The following is a 20,307-nucleotide window of genomic DNA, read 5'->3' on the forward strand; positions in this document are numbered from 1 at the left end:
GACTCCCTAACAGAGCCTTTGGAAATTTCAAGAGGCACAAGGCAGGGCTGCCCACTTTCCCCCCTCCTTTTCAACCTCTATATTGAACCTTTTGCACAGATTCTTAGAGAGGAGGCTACTATACCATCATTTAGCTTTGGAGGGTGGGATAAGCGGGTTGCCCTATATGCCGATGATATCCTCATTATGACATCAAACTTAGATCTGGCTCTTCCCTCAGTGATCAGGAGGACTGAGGAGTTCGGCAAAATCTCCGGATATAACATAAATTCAGAAAAAACTGAAATTATGGCCTGGAATATCTCTAACACTCAGGTGGAGGTAGTGTCCTCTATGCGGTATCTTGGCATTAGAATAACCCAAGACATAAGTAAAATCGCCACTCACAATCTCGAGCGAGTACATAAGAAATGTCAAACAACTAAAGGCATGGAACCATCTCCCGCTATCTATCTTTGGGAGGACAAACCTTCTAAAAATGTCTATCCTGCCTAAATATACTTTTTTGTTTAACTCTATCCCTATGGCCTTTGATGTCAAATAAATATCCAAATGTCAACAAGAAATTAACTCTTTTATTTGGAGGAATGGAGCCACGAGATTGGCTTGGAAAAAGCTGAGGAGAAGGAGGGAAAAAGGAGGGCTAACGTCACCAGACATCCAATATTACGCTTGGGCGTTCCAATTATCCTATTCGAGAATGCTCCTAAAAACACCATTGGATAACCCTAGGGGGAGGATGTTTCGAGCTATGTTGGAGGGGTCTGATCTTCCATCTGACTGCTTTCTTTTCAAGTTTGGGGACCTGAAATTTAAAAAAAAAAAAAAAAAAAAAAAAATTAAAAACTTTTCAATCGTTGGCCAGTAGTTGGTCCACAATTAGAAAACGAACAGGGATGAGCTATTTTTCCAACTTAGCACCCAAGTGGGACTCGCAAGGCACTCCTTTGTGTCTTAAAGACAGACTGGCATGTCCAATAAAGGAAGCCGGGATTTTGAATTGGGGAGAGCTGATAGCAGATGGCTCAATGATACTTTGGGAGGCTTTGCGGGAGAAAGTCGGGCCAGGCTTGTCTAGTTTCAAATATATGCAGTTGACTAGTTGGGCTCAGGCATTGACAAGAAAGGGAGTCCCCCTGGGAAACTATAGTAATTTAGAAAATCTATTGGTGACAAGGCCAGGGGGGGGGGGTAAGGAGGTCGCAGGTTGGTACTGGGCGATGCTGGAGGAGATAGATGATGACCCTAATCTCCCTGAGGTTCTATGGGGTAGTAATGTGGGTGAACAGTGCCAGCAGTTGTGGCTGAACTCTTTTAGCCTACTGTATAAAATTGTTAAGCCAGCTTGGTTGAGGCGGAACCACCTATATACTTTACATCGAGCATATCTGTCTACCCAAAAGCTAGCAAAATTCCAGCAAGGGAAAAAATGTGACAAATGTGATCTTGTAGAAGCCTCAGACGTGCATATGTTTAAAGAGTGCCCAGTCATTAGCCGTTTTTGGGAAGAGGTGATGGATGCACTATCCTCTATTCTAAACTTTGATCATCTTTGGCATTGATGAAAACATCTTAGGACATGCCAGATCCTTCCTATTTTTTGCGATTCTAATGGCAAGGAGACAGATCTGCAGGTTTTGGGTGGATACAGCCCCTCCAACATATATGGGATGGTTATCGTCCCTATATGAAGTTTCGAAAGTAGACTTGGCCAGACCCTGCAGCAAAAAAAAAAAAAAAAAGTTGCTTTTTGGGGGGATTTGATACAGTGGAAGTAGGTTTCCGGGGTGTTTTTTTTCCCCTGGGTCCTATGATTATGCCAGCTTCCCTGCTCCATGGATCTATAGCAAGGGTCTTTTCCGAATTTCTGGTCCAACAGGCTGAAATATGCCTAGATGGAGTTTTTGAAGGTCGCCCTCTGTGTGTGGCTCTCTCCTTCTTCCGCCAACTTGTCATTTGTCTCTTGTGCAAATGTCCGAAGCACACTAATGGTTCTGGTGGGCAGGACAAGGTAGCACAAAGTGGTGGTTGGCGGTTTCCTTTTTCCATACACAAGGGTTCGGCAAATAAGGACAAAAAAAAAAAAAGATTCTCAGTAAGGAAATTATTGTGGGCATACCACTGTTGGTGATCTAGTGTTGTGCATTCTGGAGCCATTCTTCAGCCAGATAAACTGGAAGATCTGCATTAAGATGCTCAAGTAAGTAACATTTCTATTTAAATGAAGTTGCTTCCATTGCATTTAATGACTTGGTGAGACAAACAGCCTTTACGAATCTACAAAGGGCAAACCGTTCTATTCTTTGTTTCCTTCAGAATCCTGCTTCACAATGGAAAATGTAATTTCATTATCTTGTACTTAGTCCTTAAACTTCTCAACGTAACTTCTCAGGACCGCTCGAAGGAAATGTACAATTGCCAGCAAAGATCAGCTGACTGGTCTCTTCTGTGCACCTTTACAAGTGCAATTAAGGATTGGGATTTAGATCCTATTTATTAACACTATCTGGTACTAATGGGAGTCTGGAATGTCTGCCCATAAACTTAAGAAATATACTTTTCAGAGTCTGTAACTGCTAAATAACTTTTTTTAAATTAACCAATTAAAATTTAACTTCAGTACTCACACCAGTATTTTACACAGCAAGCCGGGCTGTGATTATTTCTCCAATCCTTAACAGTTCACCATAATTTTCCCTTGATAAGACGTTTAATTCAAAATCATTCCTCTGCATGTAGGACCTGGCATTTTACTTCTTTACAAACTGGAGAAACTGTCCCTTGCTGAATATCATTCACTCGCAACTGAAATTTTTGCCTTGCACATGAATTAGAACCACTGTTTCCTACAAACGAGTTTCATCGCCCTTTTTGTTAGCTCCTTCGGCCAACTTTTTTTAATGCATTTTTTTATTAAGCCTTTCAGCACGTAATATGTCTACAGTGTAACGCCATACCAATAGGTGTGTGGGCTAAGGCCTGTCCCTTGTGGCATGAACAATCATAGCAGTAAACCACAGAACAATTTCTGTAACTTGCCCAAACTGGAGTGTATCAGTGTCGGAGAACATGTTGCACCGCGCAGCTTAATGTGCAATGTTCGGGCGATGGTGTGGGCTGAAGAGCGCTGCAGTCCTGGGTGCGTGCTCCTGATTTAGTTTTCAGGCACTGCTCCCGGTTCATCCAAACAATGTAGGGACCTTGGATAGTACCTTCCTGTCTGAGGTTTGCACAGCCTCTCCTTGGGTGGCCTGCAGCTAAGAAACTGTTGATCACTTCTGTCCATCAGTCTGCCATCATTTATTTGGCTATCCTCCTGAGTTCCTCTAAGGCAAATGAATGTACCCTGCGCAATCACCTAGTTCTCAACATCAAACTTACACCTACTATGTCGCGGGCCCGCCAGTGACTTCCAGTGCCTTACTATATGCCTGCAAGTCACTCCCAGTGCCAGGTCAAGAAACTTGTTACCGGCTTTCCTAGGTTCCTGCTTCGAGAACACTCCAGCAGGCATAGTTCCACACTAAAGAGCGCTGGCCTGCCTAGGATTCATTCTAGGTCTGCCGTGACCCACCTCCAGAACTACACTATTACCGGGCACTCCCAGACTTTGTGTGCCAAGTATGCGTCCACCAAGCAACATCTGGGGCGGGGGATGTCGGTAGTTTTAACATTGTGTTCAGTCTGTTGGGGATAAGGCAAGTGGTGTGCAGGTAATTAAAATGGGTGAACGTAAACCTGGTGTTCCTGGAAACTGTATGTGTATACTCCTGCACCATGTCCAAATTGTTGCTCCATTATGGTTTTCCATCTGGCCTGCGTCCTCGATAGGTTATCCACTTTCATGGACAGCATTGTTTTTACAACCAGGACACCATGGGGGCAGAGGGAGGGGACCTCTGAGGAGGGCATCATATGGAAAGCAAAGCACTTGTTCCAGTTCGTTTGGAGCCCCTACACCTCCCTAGCTCAGTTAACATCTGCATTGCCCAGTGTATCCCTGTGCTGGTCGTTCGCAAATCAAATAGCATATCTTTTGCATATAGCGATCTGATATGCTCCTTGTCGCGTAACCTAATGCCCTTGCCCTGCTCCTCATCATACTGGCATATGGTTTGATGGTGAGGGCAAACAATAGCGGCCACACGGACCGTCCCTCCCTCATTCCCCTCTGAATTGGTAATGAGTCCGAGATACAACGGCTTGTCAGGTCTCTCGTCCAAGCGTCTGTGTAGAGTAGGGACACCCACCTGTCCCAAACATTGCCCAGTGCATAACCGCTCAGGTAATCCCAATATACGGTATCAAAGGACTTCCATATATCAGTGGAAAGTACAATCACTACAGGGGAGCCGAAGCGCAGCGCTTTCCTGAGGATAAGGTACAAACATCTTATGTTATGAGAGGTACTGCAGCGAGGGGTAACCCCATTTTGATAATCCTGCAGCAGGGCGTGTATGTGGGGAAGCAGACTATTGTCCAGAACCTTCCTGAGGATCTTATAGTCTAGGTTTCAACTGGAGGGAGGGTGGTAGGATGCGACCTCTGAATCCTCTCCGAATCATCTCCGGAAGGTTTGAGGAAAAAGACTATTAATAAATACCCGGTCGTGTCCAGAAGCACCCTAAGCGCATGCACCTCCAGCGTACATCTCCACCAGCCTTGGCACCAAGAGAGGAGCGAAGGTCTGGTAGAATTCCACCAGGAGGCCATCCGTTCCCAGTGTTTTGCTCCTTGACATCTCCTATAGGACACACCTAATCTCTGGTTCTGTAATAGGGCCTCCCAACATCTCCCTGTCCTCTGTGCTCAGTTGTAGTACCTATGTCCTAGCTAAGAATGCTTCCACCGCATCTGCCAAAGGTGGGTTACTTGCCTCATAGACAATCGGGTAGTATCATACAAGTCATGCTAATAGTCTCCCTACTCTACCTCCTTTTGCGTGATCCGTAGACAGGTACTCGCGCTTCATGAGGTGGTTTAGCCGGTCATTAAATTGTATCCTTGCCTCCTGCAATTGCCCCCCCCCCCTCGCCCCTTCCAGGTTTCCCTGCACCACTTTCTCCAGCTTCCGCATATTTCCCTCATCCACCAGTATGTCACTGTGGAGTGTTCACTTCACTCCCACTGACTGACCAATGCAGTGGCCCCATAACACCACCTTAAGGGCGTCCCATTTGGCGTATGCAACGCCGTGTGGTGATTGTCTCGGAAATGGTCTCTAATCTTTTCCGACAGTGGGTCCTGGAATGTTGGCTCGTCCAGATGCACTATTGGAAGCTGCCACATAGGGATTGGCATGACATGTCTGCCTTAGTGCACCCTAAGTTTTAACGGGTTGTGGTCTGAGTATGTGCGCCCCAGTTACTCCCATGTGTTCCCCCAGCCTAGCCATCTCCGCTGTGCACAGTATTTTGTCAAGACATACGCGCAAATCATGCACAGGCAAGTAGAATGAGCATTCCATCCTCTCCCATTGTGCAACCATCAAGTATACGCACAGACCCCAGTTTACCCATTCCCAGAATTCGTGCTTGACTTTATTGGCTAATTTCCGGTGGTCATCTCAGAGGACAGTGAGGCAGAGTTCATCTTGTCGCTTTTGGCCTCTAGAACTTCTCAGGTAGTGTTTACTGCACACCGAATCTGGTGTAGGTTGTCTGAGTCTTCTGGGCCAGGTTTGGCAGGGGGGCCATGTTCCGCTCCTGCTCATTCTCCCTCTCTGGGAGAACTGCACCTCTGACGTCGACTGGCTTCCGGCAGGAGTATCCTTTACCGACCGGAGTCAACCCATAGCGGTCAAGGGAGTCCAGCACAATCCCCAATAAGTATCTCCATCAGGGGTACCCAATCAACTCCAATGGGGGGGGGGTGTTAAGCTGCTTCTGGTCACTCTCCGATTCCCCAGGGTGGGGCCCCCACTCGCCTGCTATAAGTTCTTGCTGGTCCAGAGAAGCACAGGTCTTCTACCACTATCCTCTGGTCGCTCCATGCCCAGGGTTCCTGCGAGCACCAGGCCAGGTGCACCAACATCCGCCCCAGGGCTTGTTCTCCAGCACCTGCCTCACCATTGTGTATAGCACTCCCAGTCCAGACACCAACAGAGGCCAGTCCCTGAAGGGGCTTGCTCTCTCTGGCCTGGGGATCAAATCAAAGTGCTCACTTCATCTTCTTTTAATACTCTGAGAATGTTTTTAAAATCTCCTCCTACCCTACATTCCTTATAAACGACAGTAATTGTGATGCTAGACCAGTCAAAAATAGACTACTGCAATGCCTGCTATCTAAATATACAAACTTTGCAGAACGCAGCAGCTCGTATTCTGCTCTGGATCCATGGCCGGACTGGCCAGCGGGCAATCCCCCGGGAAGCCGGGGCTCCTGGATGCTGGTTTTGACCCCTGGAGGCTGGTTTCGGTACCTTGGTCCTCGGAAGTAGCGGTGCGACGTATGCGGTTCCATAGTATCTTGCAATTACTGCCCATTTTTAATTGTTTGGAGCTGTTTTAGGACGCACACATATACCTGTACATGCGCACCAAACACAGCTACCTTGGCGCTTGTCCTCATTAAATGAGAGCACACGAAACAGAAAAATAAGGACAAAAAGCGGATGGAAAACACAAGAGGTATGCAGTTAATAAAAGTGCAGGGGAAAGGCAGGTCTTTCTAAAAAGTGCCCTCACACACCCCGAGGGATATTATGCTTCATCATTGGGCCTGCTCCTCGTCGGGCCGGCGCTGCAATACCCGACGGGCACCCACGAAGGGGCTCTTTGGTGGAGATCTTTTGTTGATGAAGCCGTAGGGTGAGTGCAGGTGTGTGGTCTAGGTAGTGCGGTGAGTGTGAAGACTAAAATAGGTCTAGGGCAACCCTAACTAATGATTTTATTCTCAGGGGGCACTAGCCTAACTAAAAATTATAAGCCCCGGATGGATGTAATGATCCTATAGGGCTAGTGTGGTGCATAGGGTCGACATGTTTCATGCCAAAATAGCCGCTAGTGGGTCTGGTGGCACTTCATCAGGACCAAAAAGGGAATTGATAGTACTCTAGCACTACAGCAATACTGGTTCAAGGATTCATATATTTGGCTAGTAACCAGATGCAGTTGATTCAACCTGGTCCAATAGATCCCGAGAAAGAAGATCTGAAAAAGGAAGGGGAGGAGATGAAAACAAGAAAATAAGGTCTAGTTTAGAAGATACTAAAACAGGAATGTTTTTTCCTTGTAGTGACAAGTCGAGTAATGTGGAGATAGCTATTTTTACATCTAATAAGATGGTGGCTATCCGGTGGACCTGGTGCTCTTGTTTCAAGTCTATTCGTAAGCTCGCTTTTGGTAGTACCACGATTTACAACCTTGATAAATTAACTCCGTAGTACTCGCAGTGGTCTATTTCTGCTATAACCGCACAAGTGACGTGGGTAAACATAGTTACCTTCATACAATGTTCAATATTATCATGAAGTACCTGCGGCATCAGCGTCCTCCTAAATCTGCATGGCACACACAACGAGTAACCGTGAAGGCACACTAACACAAGCATTCATGCAACACATACACAGTGGTGTTGTATATATCCCGGAATGCGGTGAGTGGTATTCCAAGATCATACGAGCACCAGAGTTGAGTACATAAATAAAGCGGTCCCACTATGGGTGTGATGATACTCCATACGTGGTGGAATCCGTGAACGAAAATGCCAAGTAGCACCGTATGTTAATGCGAACTCTCCCTCAGGTGAGTGGGGTTTTTGCTGATGAGGGGTTTACAGAGCAATTTGTTGCTCTGGTCTGTAACGAGATTAAAGTGAAATGCCATTATCATTCTTATAGCGTATTCCTCACCAGGACGTGGATATTGTTCACACTGCTTCTCCTGCAGGAAATTAAGATACTCGCTACAAGGAGGCGTAGCAACTAGCTTCTGTCCTACCCTGGCTCCGGTCCCCGTAATCCGTATTTCCGGGTCTGCGATGCTGGAGCATTCACGCGTGTAGTGCTACTGCGTCGTGGTCTAGACCGTGAACCACTGCGGCCATATTGGTTGAGGATTTTATTGAAAGACAAAAGGGCTTAAATGGCTGAATGGCAAATATCTAAATGGACAATATAGATGGCAAAGGGGGCCAATATTAGAGACCCATATGTAATAACCATATTGTGGTTAACACAATATAGTTATGCAGAGAGATGTATGATGAAATTACGTGTCCATAAAAAAGGTTAAGGACTGAGGATGATAGTAGGGCGTATGGTATTAAGCTGTTAAAACTGTGTAGATCTTTATTGGAAACCCGGTCATGTGGACCACTCAAAAGTAAGTGTAGTCGTATGATGTTGGCCATAGGCATTTTTCTGCCATCTTTATGTGGGGGTACTCGTAATTATTAATAAAAAGAAATCGGGACCAGCAAAGTGGCTCAGGACCGGAAGAAGGCGTGTGGACCTGGTGTGGGTTAATGGCTCACAAGCAATTATTCTCGTATCTCCCCTAAAGGTGGTGTATTAGAGGAGGGGTCTGTCCCGCATGGAAATGCGGTAGTTTAAAAAATGTCAGTCTACATTGGCCAGCAATCGGGTAATGCAAGGGGTTAAGTCTCCAAAACGTAGTTCTAACGATGGTCAAATTTGCTGGCAAGAGACTATTATGAATGGGCAGATGCGGAGGTGTAGTGGTATAGCCTCGCCCATCATGACAAAAAAGGGTTGCTAATCCCAAGTAAATCGAATTAGGTTAGCGGAGACATGACCAATTATGGGGATATTGAGGTAGTCATCGGGGACGATTCAACTTTGCCCATGGTATGTCATCATTTAGCCCCCGTGTGTGTGAGGAAAGTTTGAAGACCCAGTTCTGTTCTTTTCTAAACCACGCCTCTTTTGATATTTGTGGGTTATTGTTTCCAGTCTGTTCCGTCTGATCAGAAGGTCCAAGAAAGGTAGTTCATGATTAGAGGTTATTAGCCGTGAACCTGAGGTAGGGATTAAGGCTGTTGACGCAGGAAATAAATGCGGGGGTAAGATCAATGTCGCTATATTGACGACATAATGGTGTTTTGAAAATGCGACGCCACAAGGAGGCATTAGCCATGTAAGGGTTGGTGTCAATGAGCACATGTTTCGCCTCAAAGTCTGACATGTAAAGACATGCCAAGCTTGGGGCGAAGGTGCTACCCGTTGACGTCCCCTGGGTCTGATGGTAAAGCTGCTCCTCAAACTGAAAAAAGTTTTCTGTCAAGGCAATGTGTATTGACGACATACTCGTGTTTTGGAAAGGCGACATAGATCTTATCCCGGCATTTATTTCCTGGGTCAACAGCCTTAATCCCTACCTCAGGTTCACGGTTAACACCTCTAACCATGAACTACCTTTCTTGGACCTTATGATCAGATGGAACAGCAGCAGGCTGGAAACAATAACCTTCAAAAAACCAACAGATAGTCACAGTCCACTTCTATTCAGCAGCTTCCACCCACCACTATGGGCAGTTCTTGCGAATAAGACGCAACTGTAGCAACTTGGAGGATTTTAAATCACAGGCATCCGAATCGACCAATCATTTAGTCAAACGGCAATATCCAGTGACCAAAATAAGAACTGCTCAGAAGAGCTTGTAATACCAATAGAGAGGTACTACTAGAGACACAACCAAGAGTCAACACTGATCATATAACGTGTTACTATCTTTACACCAAAATCTAACCTGATCAGGCGGGTTATAAAAATACACTGGAACATTCTCCATGTAGGTGATCATGCCCCCAGTACACCAAGGTTTGCATTTAAACTCGCAGCAAACCTAAAAGACCCGTTGATTAGTACCAGACCCATTAAAAAAGACGCCCCCACCGCAGAATACCTTGTCAAATCTACCCCCTGTAACGGGCCATTTACCTTGTGGACAGTGTGTAGCTTGTCCCCTGACAAAGGCAACTAAGACAATCAAGCTAACACCTTTATTTGGCTACGAAATAAACACACAAACTGTAACACACGTAATTGCATTTATCTTATCCCCTGCCCTTGCCAGTTGCAATACAGAGACATGACTACCCGCCCTGTAAAACTAGAATCGCCGATCACAGAAGCAACATAAGATGCAGAAAAACTAACACAAAAATGTGTGCTCATTTTGCAGAACATAATCCTACTACCAATGATTTAAACTGGATCATTCTGGAAGAACACCCATAAATATCAAGAGGCGTTGTTTAGAAAAGAACAGAACTGGGTTTTCAAACCTTCCTCACACCCACAGGGCTAAATGATGACATACCATGGGCAGAGTTGAATCGTCCCTGATGACTACCCTCAATATCCCCTCAATTGGTCATGTCTCTGCTAACCTGATCCGATTTACTTGGGATTAGCAACCCTTTTTTGTCATGATGGGAGGCTATACCACTACACCTCTGCCGCTCTCATTCATAATTCAGTCTCTTGCCAGCAAATTTGACCATCGTTAGAACTACGTTTTTTAGACTGCATTACCTGATTGCTGGCCAATGTAGACTGACATTTGTTAAACTACCGCATTTCTATACGGACAGACCCCTCCTCTAATACAACATCTTTAGGGGACATATGAGAATAATTGCTTGCCATCCATTAACCCACACCAGGTCCACACACCTTCTTCTGGTACCGAGTCGCTTATCTGGTCCCGATTTCTTTTTATTCATGATTACTAGTACCCCCACATAAAGATGGTCGAAAAATGCCTACGACCGACATCATACGACACCACTTACTTTTGAGCGGTCCACATAACCGGGTTTCCATTAAAGATCTACACGGTTCTAACAGGTTAATGCCATACACCCTACTATCATCCTCAGTCCTTAACCTTTTTATATGGACACGTAATGTCATCATATGTCTCTCTCCATAACTATATTGTGTTAACCACAAAATGACGTTTGCATATGGGTCTCTAATATGGGCCCCGTTTGCCATCGATATTGTCCATTTAGATATTTGCATTGCAGACGTTTCTGAGCCCTGTCTGTTGCAATAAAATCCTCAACCAATCTGGCCGCCGTGGTTCACGGTCTAGACGACGACGCGGTAGCGCTACATTCGTTAATGCGCCAGTATCGCAGACCCGAAAGTACGCATTACGGGGGCATGAGCCAGGGTAGGACAGAAGTCGGTTGCTACGCCTCCTTACTGTGAGTATCTTTATTCCCTGCAGGAGAAGCCGCGTGCACAATATCCACGCCCTGGTAAGGAATACGCTATACGAATGGTAATGACATTTCACTTTAATCTTGTTACAGATCAGAGCAATCAATTGCTCTGTAACCCCATCAGAAAAAGCCCCACTCACCAACGGGCGAATTCGGATTAACATATACGGTGCTACTTGGCATTTTCGGTCACTTTTGTTCACGGGTTCCACCACGTATGGAGTATCACACTGATAGTGGGACCGCTTTATTTATGTTCTCCAAAATCGAACACGTGATTTCCTCAACTTTGGTGCTCATGTGCTCTTGGAATACCACTCGCTGCATTCCTGGATATATACAACACCACTGTGTATGTGTTGCATAAATGCTTGTGTTCGTGTGCCTTCACGGTTACTCGTGTGCGCCATGCAGATTTATGATGACGCTCAAGCCGCAGGTACTTAATGATAATATAGAACACTGTATGAAGTTAACTGTTTACCCACATCACTTGTGCGGTCATAGCAGAAATAGACCACTGTGAGTACTACGGAGTTAATTTATCAAGGTTGTTAATCGTGGTACTACCAAAAGCACTATCTGCGAGCTAATGAATAGGCTTGAAACACGAGCACCTGGTCCACCGGATAGCCACTATCTTATTAGCTGTAAAAATACCTATCTCCACATTACTCGGCATGTCACTACAAGCAAAAAGCATTCTTGTATTCGTATCTTCTAAACTAGACCTTGGTTACCTGTTTTTAATCTCCTCCCCTTCCCTTTTCAGGTCTTCTTTCTCGGTATCTATTGGACCCGGTTTAATCAACTGCATCTGGTGACTGGCCAACTATATGAATCCTTGAACCAGTATTGCGGTAGTGCTAGAGTACTATCAATTCCTTTTTGGTCCTGATGAAGTGCCACCAGACCCGTTAGGGGCTACTATGGCATGAAACATGTCGACCCCATGCACCACACTAGCCCTGTAGGATCATCACATCCAGCTGGGGCTCACAATGTTTAGTTAGGCTAGTGCCCCCTGGGAATAAAATAATTAGTTAGGGTTGCCTTAGACCTATTTTAATCTTCACACTCGCCGCACTACCTAGCCCCCACATTCGCACTCACCCTACGGCTTCATCAACAAAAGATCTCTGCCAAAGAGCCCATTTGCGGGTGACCGTCTGGCATTGCAGCACCGGACCTACGAGGAGCAGGCCCACTGATGAAGCATGACATCCCTCTGGGTGTGTGAGGGCACTTTTTAGAAAGACCTCCCTTTCCCCAGCCATTTTAGGAACTGCATACCTCCTTGTGTTTTCCAATACTTCTTAGGAGTATGTATGCAGGACCTGCTTAAACAAGCTCCTGGTTCCTCTTGTTAAGACGACAAAAAGCGGATGGCAGGAAAAATAACCCGACTCCTGCACTCGTGCACCATTGTGCCTAAGGTAGGTATGTGACTCCTGCATGTAGGCATTCCTGGTTGGGGTGACTCGGGGCTTGGGGAGGTGCTCTGGGCAGGTTTGCCTGCCAGTACAGTGAAGAGTGCATGCGAGCAGCGCTTAAAAAATAAATGAAAATCCCTTGATTTAAAGCACATGCAGTCCGTCGCTGTCACTGTGCAGCAGGTTCAGGCTGCTCCAGCCTCCCACAGCGCAGCATCATCAGGGGCTCTCACTGATGGCCTACCAGTCTCACTAAGGGCTAGGAGAGCGCTTTGAGAGCCTCAGGTGAATACTACCAGCTAGCTGTCTGTGCAGCAAGAAAACGCCGGCAGTCTCTGTTGGTTCATGTTCATTTGTGCAGCCTCCCTCCCTCTTGTATGAAAGGCCACTACACCATGGAAACGGGCCTCTCGTCTTTGCGAAGGGCTCTGAGCAGACCTCAGGCCTGTCTTCTGTTCCCTTGAGCAGAACTGACCTTTTCCCTTGTGGCCTGGTACACCATTTTCACAATTTCTTCCCAATGTTTCTTGGGAGAAATACTCCCCAAACCCCACCCTGTAGTTGTAGAGCTTGCTCATTGTGCTTACTTGCTGCACGCAGTATGGGGGCTGGTCTGACCATTTTCAAGGGCTGCCTTTGGTTTCCAGTCCGGACCGGTCGGGATCCCTCAGTTTGTTAGCGTCCCAGGCCCTGCACAGACTATACTGGCTACCCACCAGGAAACTAGTTTTCTTTAAGGCTCGTTATTGTGTATAAGGCCCTGTATGTTGCTGGTCCTAAATATTTTAGGAGTGGATTCAACTGGTACACTCCCTCCAGATCTCCACAGTTCACTTTTGCCATAAATGTTAAGATCTCCAAATTCAAACTAACCACCTGGATTGGTATAAGTTTCATAGACTGTACATGGAATAACCTTCCTCTAAATTTGGAATCCTAGTCAAATGTACTTGTATTTAGGAAGGCTTTAAAAACGTGGTTATTTACCAATTAATATCATGCCACAAGGCAGAGGTCCAAATTTATCAACACTTTTTCAACGGTTCGCATCTTTTTTGTGATGTAAGCCCAGCACAAAGTGTTGATTCTGGGGTTTACTCTCTAGCACAAATCTTGTTTTGCACTGGAAAGTAGCTTCAAAGTAGTGCTTTGCACTACTTAACGTGACTTTGTGTCAATTGGGCATACAATAGGTGGTACATGGGAATTCCTTTGCAGCCACCCAGGGGTTTGTGACGAAAATCCCCATCTAGTAACATTGACAAGAGATTTGCGAAAAAATCTACACCTCCTCAAAGCAGGTGTAATGTTAGAGAATAGTTTTCTTTTGGTTAAACGTTTCTAAATTTGCATGTGTTCTGTACAGTAAAGCACACTTTCAAGCCAACATAAAAGTGTTAAAATGTATCAAAACACAGTATTATATACTGTAAGGGTTCCGTTCCAATACAAAACCTATGCTTGACATCCCACACACTCTTACATTGCACTATGGTGCAAGGGTGTGTGAATTAGCGCAAGGCAGCCTAGAGTGCACCAGCACAGTGAAGAGACAAAAATAGTGCTATATCTTATGGCGCTGTTGTGCACTTTATCACTTTCATGCAGTGCACAACAGCAATTTTTATTGCTGCACAGTGTTGCGGGAATTCTTTGTAAATTTGGTGCAGACAGTTTAGAAATTACACAGCAAGTATAAAAGTTGTAACAAATATGGGTGTATGTTAAACAGTAAAATATAATATGCTAAACAATTTTCATTGTAAGACAAATTACTTGAAATGTGTTATAAAGCGCTGTACTGAAAAAATTGTCAATAAAATGGAGTTTATAGAAAGAATTACTTTTTGTGCAACATGTTATTTTTGTTGTATAATTGGATAAATCATAACTATTAAAATGTTTACATACAGGAAGATACAATAATTGACAAAAAGACAAACCATTGGAGTAGTCAAACTGTATTTACCGAACAAGTCAAATTTCATTATTTTTTGTACGTTTTTTGTTTTAAAGAATGATATGTTTGGACAAAACCAATAAAGTGTTGACAGTTTTATAGCACATTTCCTTGACTTTTGGAATTGTTTCAACAGACTGCAAGGCTTCTGTTTTTTATTCAGGCTGTTGTCAGTAAAATCACGGTGTTCAGGCTTCACAGCTGGTGTCAAGTTTATTTTGCAATACGCAAAAACCTGGAGGGTCTGTTATTAGTAAAAAAGAAGATGGGTCTTCTGACATCTGGCTGCTGGGCTGGGAGGAATGACCAGGGCAGAAGAGGTGTGTTGTACTCTGAGTGGGGATGGCAGTCGCCTGTCAGTTTTCCTGGTCTCTCTGCTTTATTGTTGAAGAGAGTAGGATCCTCCAGTGAGAATATGCCCAGTGCTAACTTTAAACCTGCAAAGCGATTCTCTTTTATAGCCGCGACTGCAGGCTGCTCTTGAGCACTGCGAGTCTAGAGTTCCCGTCTTAAGAACAGCCAAAATGTCTATGCGTCGTCTTTTGTCCTCCAGCCGTCAACTCGGCCATGAAAGAGGGCAGGGGGCAAGATTAAGAAGAGCATTGGCAAATAAGATGGGTCTCCCCATTGTGTTTTCTTGCACTTTTTCTTATTTGTAAGAAAGCCACCTTGGATGTGCCTGCATCCAGAGCAGGTGTTTTTGAATAGATTTGTATTTTTGAACCAATCCATTTAGAGATGGTAACGGTGGATGCCCGTACATCACCTGTAGATATCTTTGAATGGGATGGGTCATCTAATACAATCCCATTTCTTGGTGCTGCACACATGTTGGCAGCTATCTTAAAATGAGTAAAACCACATTTTTATAATGGATGCCAACTAACAGTGCAGAAATGTTATTAAAAAATGAAGTAGAAGAAAGGGAGCATAAAGCGAGAAGGGGCAGGGCAGCAACTATGGGGCGGCGATGACTGCAAAAAACAAAACTAGCAGGATGGGAGGGGAAGCACTGGACGAGCTAGTGGGGGAAGCGACAAAGAACAAGAGAAGTGGGGGCAAAGAGAAGGGGCAAGTAGCTCACTTGAGAGAGAGAAGAGAGTGCAAGAAAACACACACCCTTCCATGGAGTGCTTAAGGAAAAGAAAAAAAGAAGCTCCTTGAATGCAAGGAATGTCAGCCGTGTAAGGATGCGAGATGTGGTGGGATGTATCTATTAAGTCAAAGCCCCATTGGGGCATATTTGTGATTGCTACTGGTTATCAGCAAATTGTTTAATGTAGATTATCACTACTGTATTTGTGCATTCTGTGAACAGATGGCCTTTTTGTTAAAGCAGTACTTTTTAGACCTCGCCTACTAGACCGTGCATGCACGGTCTGTTAAGAGACATATTATTAGCTTAGGGCAGGCTCAGAGCCCACCCATTGGTTGGCTTGATTATCACTCTCAATTGCTTGCGTCTTCTCCATTAGCATGTGTGCGCTTTCCTTCTTCTTTTTGTTTGTCCCTTCCAAGGAGCGTGAATGCATTAGTGTCCTTAGACTGCCCCACTTTCCAATTGCTACTTTTTTCTTTTTATTGAAGCTTTCTGAGAGTGCATGCGGTTTCCAGCTGGCTCCCTAGTGTGGTTCTCTTCCCATCTCAGCTCTGCTGCCCAAGTGTATTCACGCCACCTCTGATGCTCTCACCCTTCTGAACTCTCCTGTTAGCATTGCTTTCTCACCTGTGCTCCCCCCACCCCTCCCCCCAGCTTCAAATGGTTTCTCACCCATTCGCTTTCCTCCTCATCCTCTTTGCTGCTCTTTCACCTGTGTGCACCCCCCCACCCACCCCTGCCGCCAAAGGTGCTCTCTGTGTTGCTTTCCCCCCAACCACCCAGCGCCCTCTGTTGCTTTTGTACCTTGTGTTGCTTCAGGCCCCACTGCCCTCCCACGCCCACCGAAGCATCCATGTCTCCCTCATGTTGTCACCCTTCACCTCCTCTCCCATCAAGTCTCTTTTCTCCACCTACATTGAAGAAGGAAAAAAAAACTTTTGCAGTTCTTTTTGTTTGCCGAGCTAAGTTAGATCCGAAAAAGAAGAAAGCAGATGTCATTGCATTCACTTAATCCATTGTTTGAGCTGTCATCCAGTCCCAGATGATCATTGCCTGCTTTGTGGATGGATTTTCCTTTGAGTGATCTTACACTGTGCTGTTTGCTGCCCATTTATCAGTTGGTCTCTGCACAATTCTGCCTATTCTTTATGATCTCTTAACTATCCAATGCTTTTATCTGTTTGCTTTCATGGATCAAGATGTGGTCTGCCTTATGCACTACATTGATTAAAGCGTAGTTGGCATGATCTATATTTTTTCTGTCAGACTCTTTATTAAACGGCACATAAACAAATGAATGTAGTTGTCGTTTTTAGTTTTTTCCTGCACAGTGCTTGTGCTGTGCCTGAGAAATCAATTATTTTTAATATAAACTTTAAAAGGGGCATGCATCCTGCCTCCTCTGTTTCCTGGCTTCTCATTGGTTCATGTGCGTGCCACTTACCTTTCCTCCATTTCTGTTGGCTGCGGCATATTTTTCTGCATTTACAAATGCTTGTTTCTCATCTGCTTCTCTTATCAGTTTCCAGCTGCCGAAATACTGTTAACATCCACTTTGGAGGAACTATATTTTCATACAGTTTTGCCTTTTACTCTTGCAGCAGATTTCTATAACAATTTATCACCCGGAGAGATTAAATGAGTTGCATAGAATCACTGGATGTCGCGGGGCACCTCCGAGACTCAAACTGGAATACCCAGCTCGCGAGTCAGCAGCTCTGGCTACTGCGCCACATCCTCTGCACTCCCGTGTTATCTGTCAGGGAGCTCTTTCCTTTTCCCAGATCCCGATAGATGGAAATAGCTCTTTTTTTCATTACATGTGTGAAACAGATGCATTACCAATGCTTGTTAATATAGCAATCCTTGAATCTTTGACACCATTAGAATGAATAACTACTTCACTCTTTCCCTTTTTAGAATGTTGCTGTAGTGGAATTGAGTGGCTCAGAGGACAGCGACGCAGAGGAAGAATCTAGTTCTGAGGAGACTGGGTCTGAATCTGAAGATGATTGGACAATTGGGGAAGTGACCGTGGACAATATCAAACTTCCCAAATCAAGTGAAAAGAAAGGAAAAATCGAAATCCTGGACAGTAAAAACAAATGAATGCAGTCGGACTTTGTATTATATAGTCCCCGTCCCCCCCCACCCCCCCCTTAAAGCTGATATCTCTGATTTGGGAAGTCACAGCAAAATAAATTCTATGCATTTTTTTTTGTTTGTTTTACTGTGATCAGTATGAGCAATACCACAGAACGCACCTTCTTACAAGCAATCGGGGTAATGGTGAAATATCCATTGTAAATCTTCGGTCAACCACCTTCGGTCTCACAGTCAACATTACTTTAAGCATAAAACTCTGCATGCCCTGTTTGTTGTGATGCACAAGCGCCTCATTTGCTGCCCGAGCCCCAGTTTCACTGCCTCAATGAACTCCTTTTATCATCGTGGATTGTCTTCTACACACTTTGCTCTGGTGCCCAGAGTATCACAAGCGGGGTCATGCTGTACTGTGAAAATGAGGGCAGGCTTTTAAACCAAGCTGTGAATTTGATTTCCTCCTCATTGAGACTTGACCAAATAACTTGTCCGTTTATTAATCATGTGTGGTGGTAAAGTACACATACCAGAGAAAGGTATATCCGTTTACCAAAACTAGGTACCTTTTTGCATGTAATTGCTACAGAACTTTAGTCTATGATAGGTAATCTGATTTGAGGAATTACTATATGTATATCAATAGTTTGGTAAGCTCACGTGCTTCAAAGCATATTTTCAAAAATGTGGTTCAATTTGCTCAACAAAGCTTTTATTTTTATATTTATATATTTTTTTTTTCATTTTTTTTTTTTGTGTGTGAATTGTTCACATTGACTATTCTTGATCTGGTGTTTAGTTGGAGCGGGCGATTCTAGTATTTGGGCATAGGAAAACACTAGCTGCAGTGGGATTTAAAAGGGCATGTATTTCTTAAGCTATCTAGGTCTGTGGTACTTGCATAGGAGTCCAACCCAGGCTGCTGATTCAGCAGAAAAAGCTGAACAGCTTGCACGTATTGAATTGTTAAATTGACTCACTACTTGACAGCAGTTACCAGCCTCGCTTGACGCGCTGGTTTTTCCTTACAGAGCACGTCACACACTATTCCTCGTGTGTTAGCGCCCTATGAGGTTCCACAGCCCTGGATACACTGCTGGCCCGTTTTTGCGTTTAACGCCTGGCACCTGCTCCGTTTACATCTTCATCCTGACCCCACGTCCGCACGGGCAGTCCGGTAACCTGGTCCTGAAGATGACCCCAACCAACTGCTGGTCAAAATGCAGTTGACTCCCCAGTGAAACCTTTGGCGCTCTAACGCTGGTTCACAAATTGTAAAAAAAACATTCTGTAACTTGTGTAAATTATTTATTTGTGAACCAAAAGTACCTTGTATATATTTTCACTTATCTCACCAGTGCCGTCCACCTTGTGTTTCACGAACACTCTTGTGCTTCCTCTATTTTTCCCATTATGTTTTTTGAGAATATATATTGCCCTTGGCACATTACCTTACCTTGAGTCTCCCTGTTCCTTTCTGTTTGCAACTATATGTGCATGTTTACTTATTAGCCTAATAAGTACTACCTATTGAGACATTGTTTCTGTTACACATATTGACTACCCGGGTCTCAATTGCGTATACTCCTGTAGTATGATTACCCTACCACCCCACCCCACCTTGTGTTGGGTATTGCGTCCCAGGCATACTCCTAGTAAAAGTTTTGGGAATTCCTTTTTATTATTTCTTTCTGCTGGAGACATTTCATCAATGCATAATTGCAAAAACAACAGCGGATGGACAGAATGCAGAACAATGTCATACATTCACCCCAGTACAGAGATCAGGGCCTAAATCCATTGTTTTTTTTGCTCACCATGCCGTTCCAGTTTGAACCCAGCCATAAGCAAATCAGTCTTGACCCTGTGCCTCATGGGTACTGTCCAGCCCGAACTGCCAAGCCAGGTCCTCCCTGGACGGGAAACAACCATCCTAGGACCGGTTTCGGGGTTTCACCCCTCTTCAGCCAGGATAGCTTGATTCCAGTGGCATGGAGAGCACGGGACCCACGTCTGGGCATGAGGCACAGGGTCAAGACTGATTTGCATTTGGCCATGTCTGAACTGGGGTGGCATGGTGAGCAAAATAACGATGGATTAAACCCAGATCTGTGACTGGGGTGAATGCTTTGCCAATGTGCAGCATTCCGTCCATCATCTTGTGTGTTTTGCTGTTCGCCCTATGTGGGAAGGGTATGCCCAGACGTGGGTCCCGTGCTCACTACGCCACTGGAGCTAAGCTATCCTGTCTGAAGAGGGGTGAAGCCCCGAAACCGGTCCTAGGATGCTTGATTCCGGTCCAGGGAAGACATGGCTTGGCAGTTCGGGCGGGACTGTTCCCATGAGGCACAGGGTCAAGACTGATTTGCATTTGGCCATGTCTGAACTGGGGTGGCGTGGTGAGAAAAATAACGCTGGATTAAACCCAGATCTGTGACTGGGGGTGAATGTTTTGCCAATGTGCAACATTCCGTCCATCATCTTGTGTGTATCAATGCATAATTGCACATATTTAATT

At 44.9% G+C, this 20,307-nt stretch overlaps 1 protein-coding gene across 1 annotated transcript in view; it reads left to right on the plus strand.

Annotated features, from left to right (window-relative positions):
• The window catches only part of NOPCHAP1 (NOP protein chaperone 1), a 48,634-nt gene extending 29,390 nt beyond the window's left edge, over positions 1-19,244 (plus strand). Inside the window, exon 4 of the mRNA XM_085653262.1 lies at positions 17,610-19,244. Coding sequence (XP_085509388.1) covers positions 17,610-17,798 — 189 coding nt within the window. The 3' untranslated portion in view covers positions 17,799-19,244. The remainder of the gene's footprint in view (positions 1-17,609) is intronic.
• Positions 19,245-20,307: the final 1,063 nt, after the last annotated feature.

The sequence above is a fragment of the Triturus cristatus genome, chromosome 4_1 (assembly GCF_964204655.1).
Source record: "Triturus cristatus chromosome 4_1, aTriCri1.1, whole genome shotgun sequence".
Classification (NCBI taxonomy): Eukaryota; Metazoa; Chordata; class Amphibia; order Caudata; family Salamandridae; genus Triturus; species Triturus cristatus.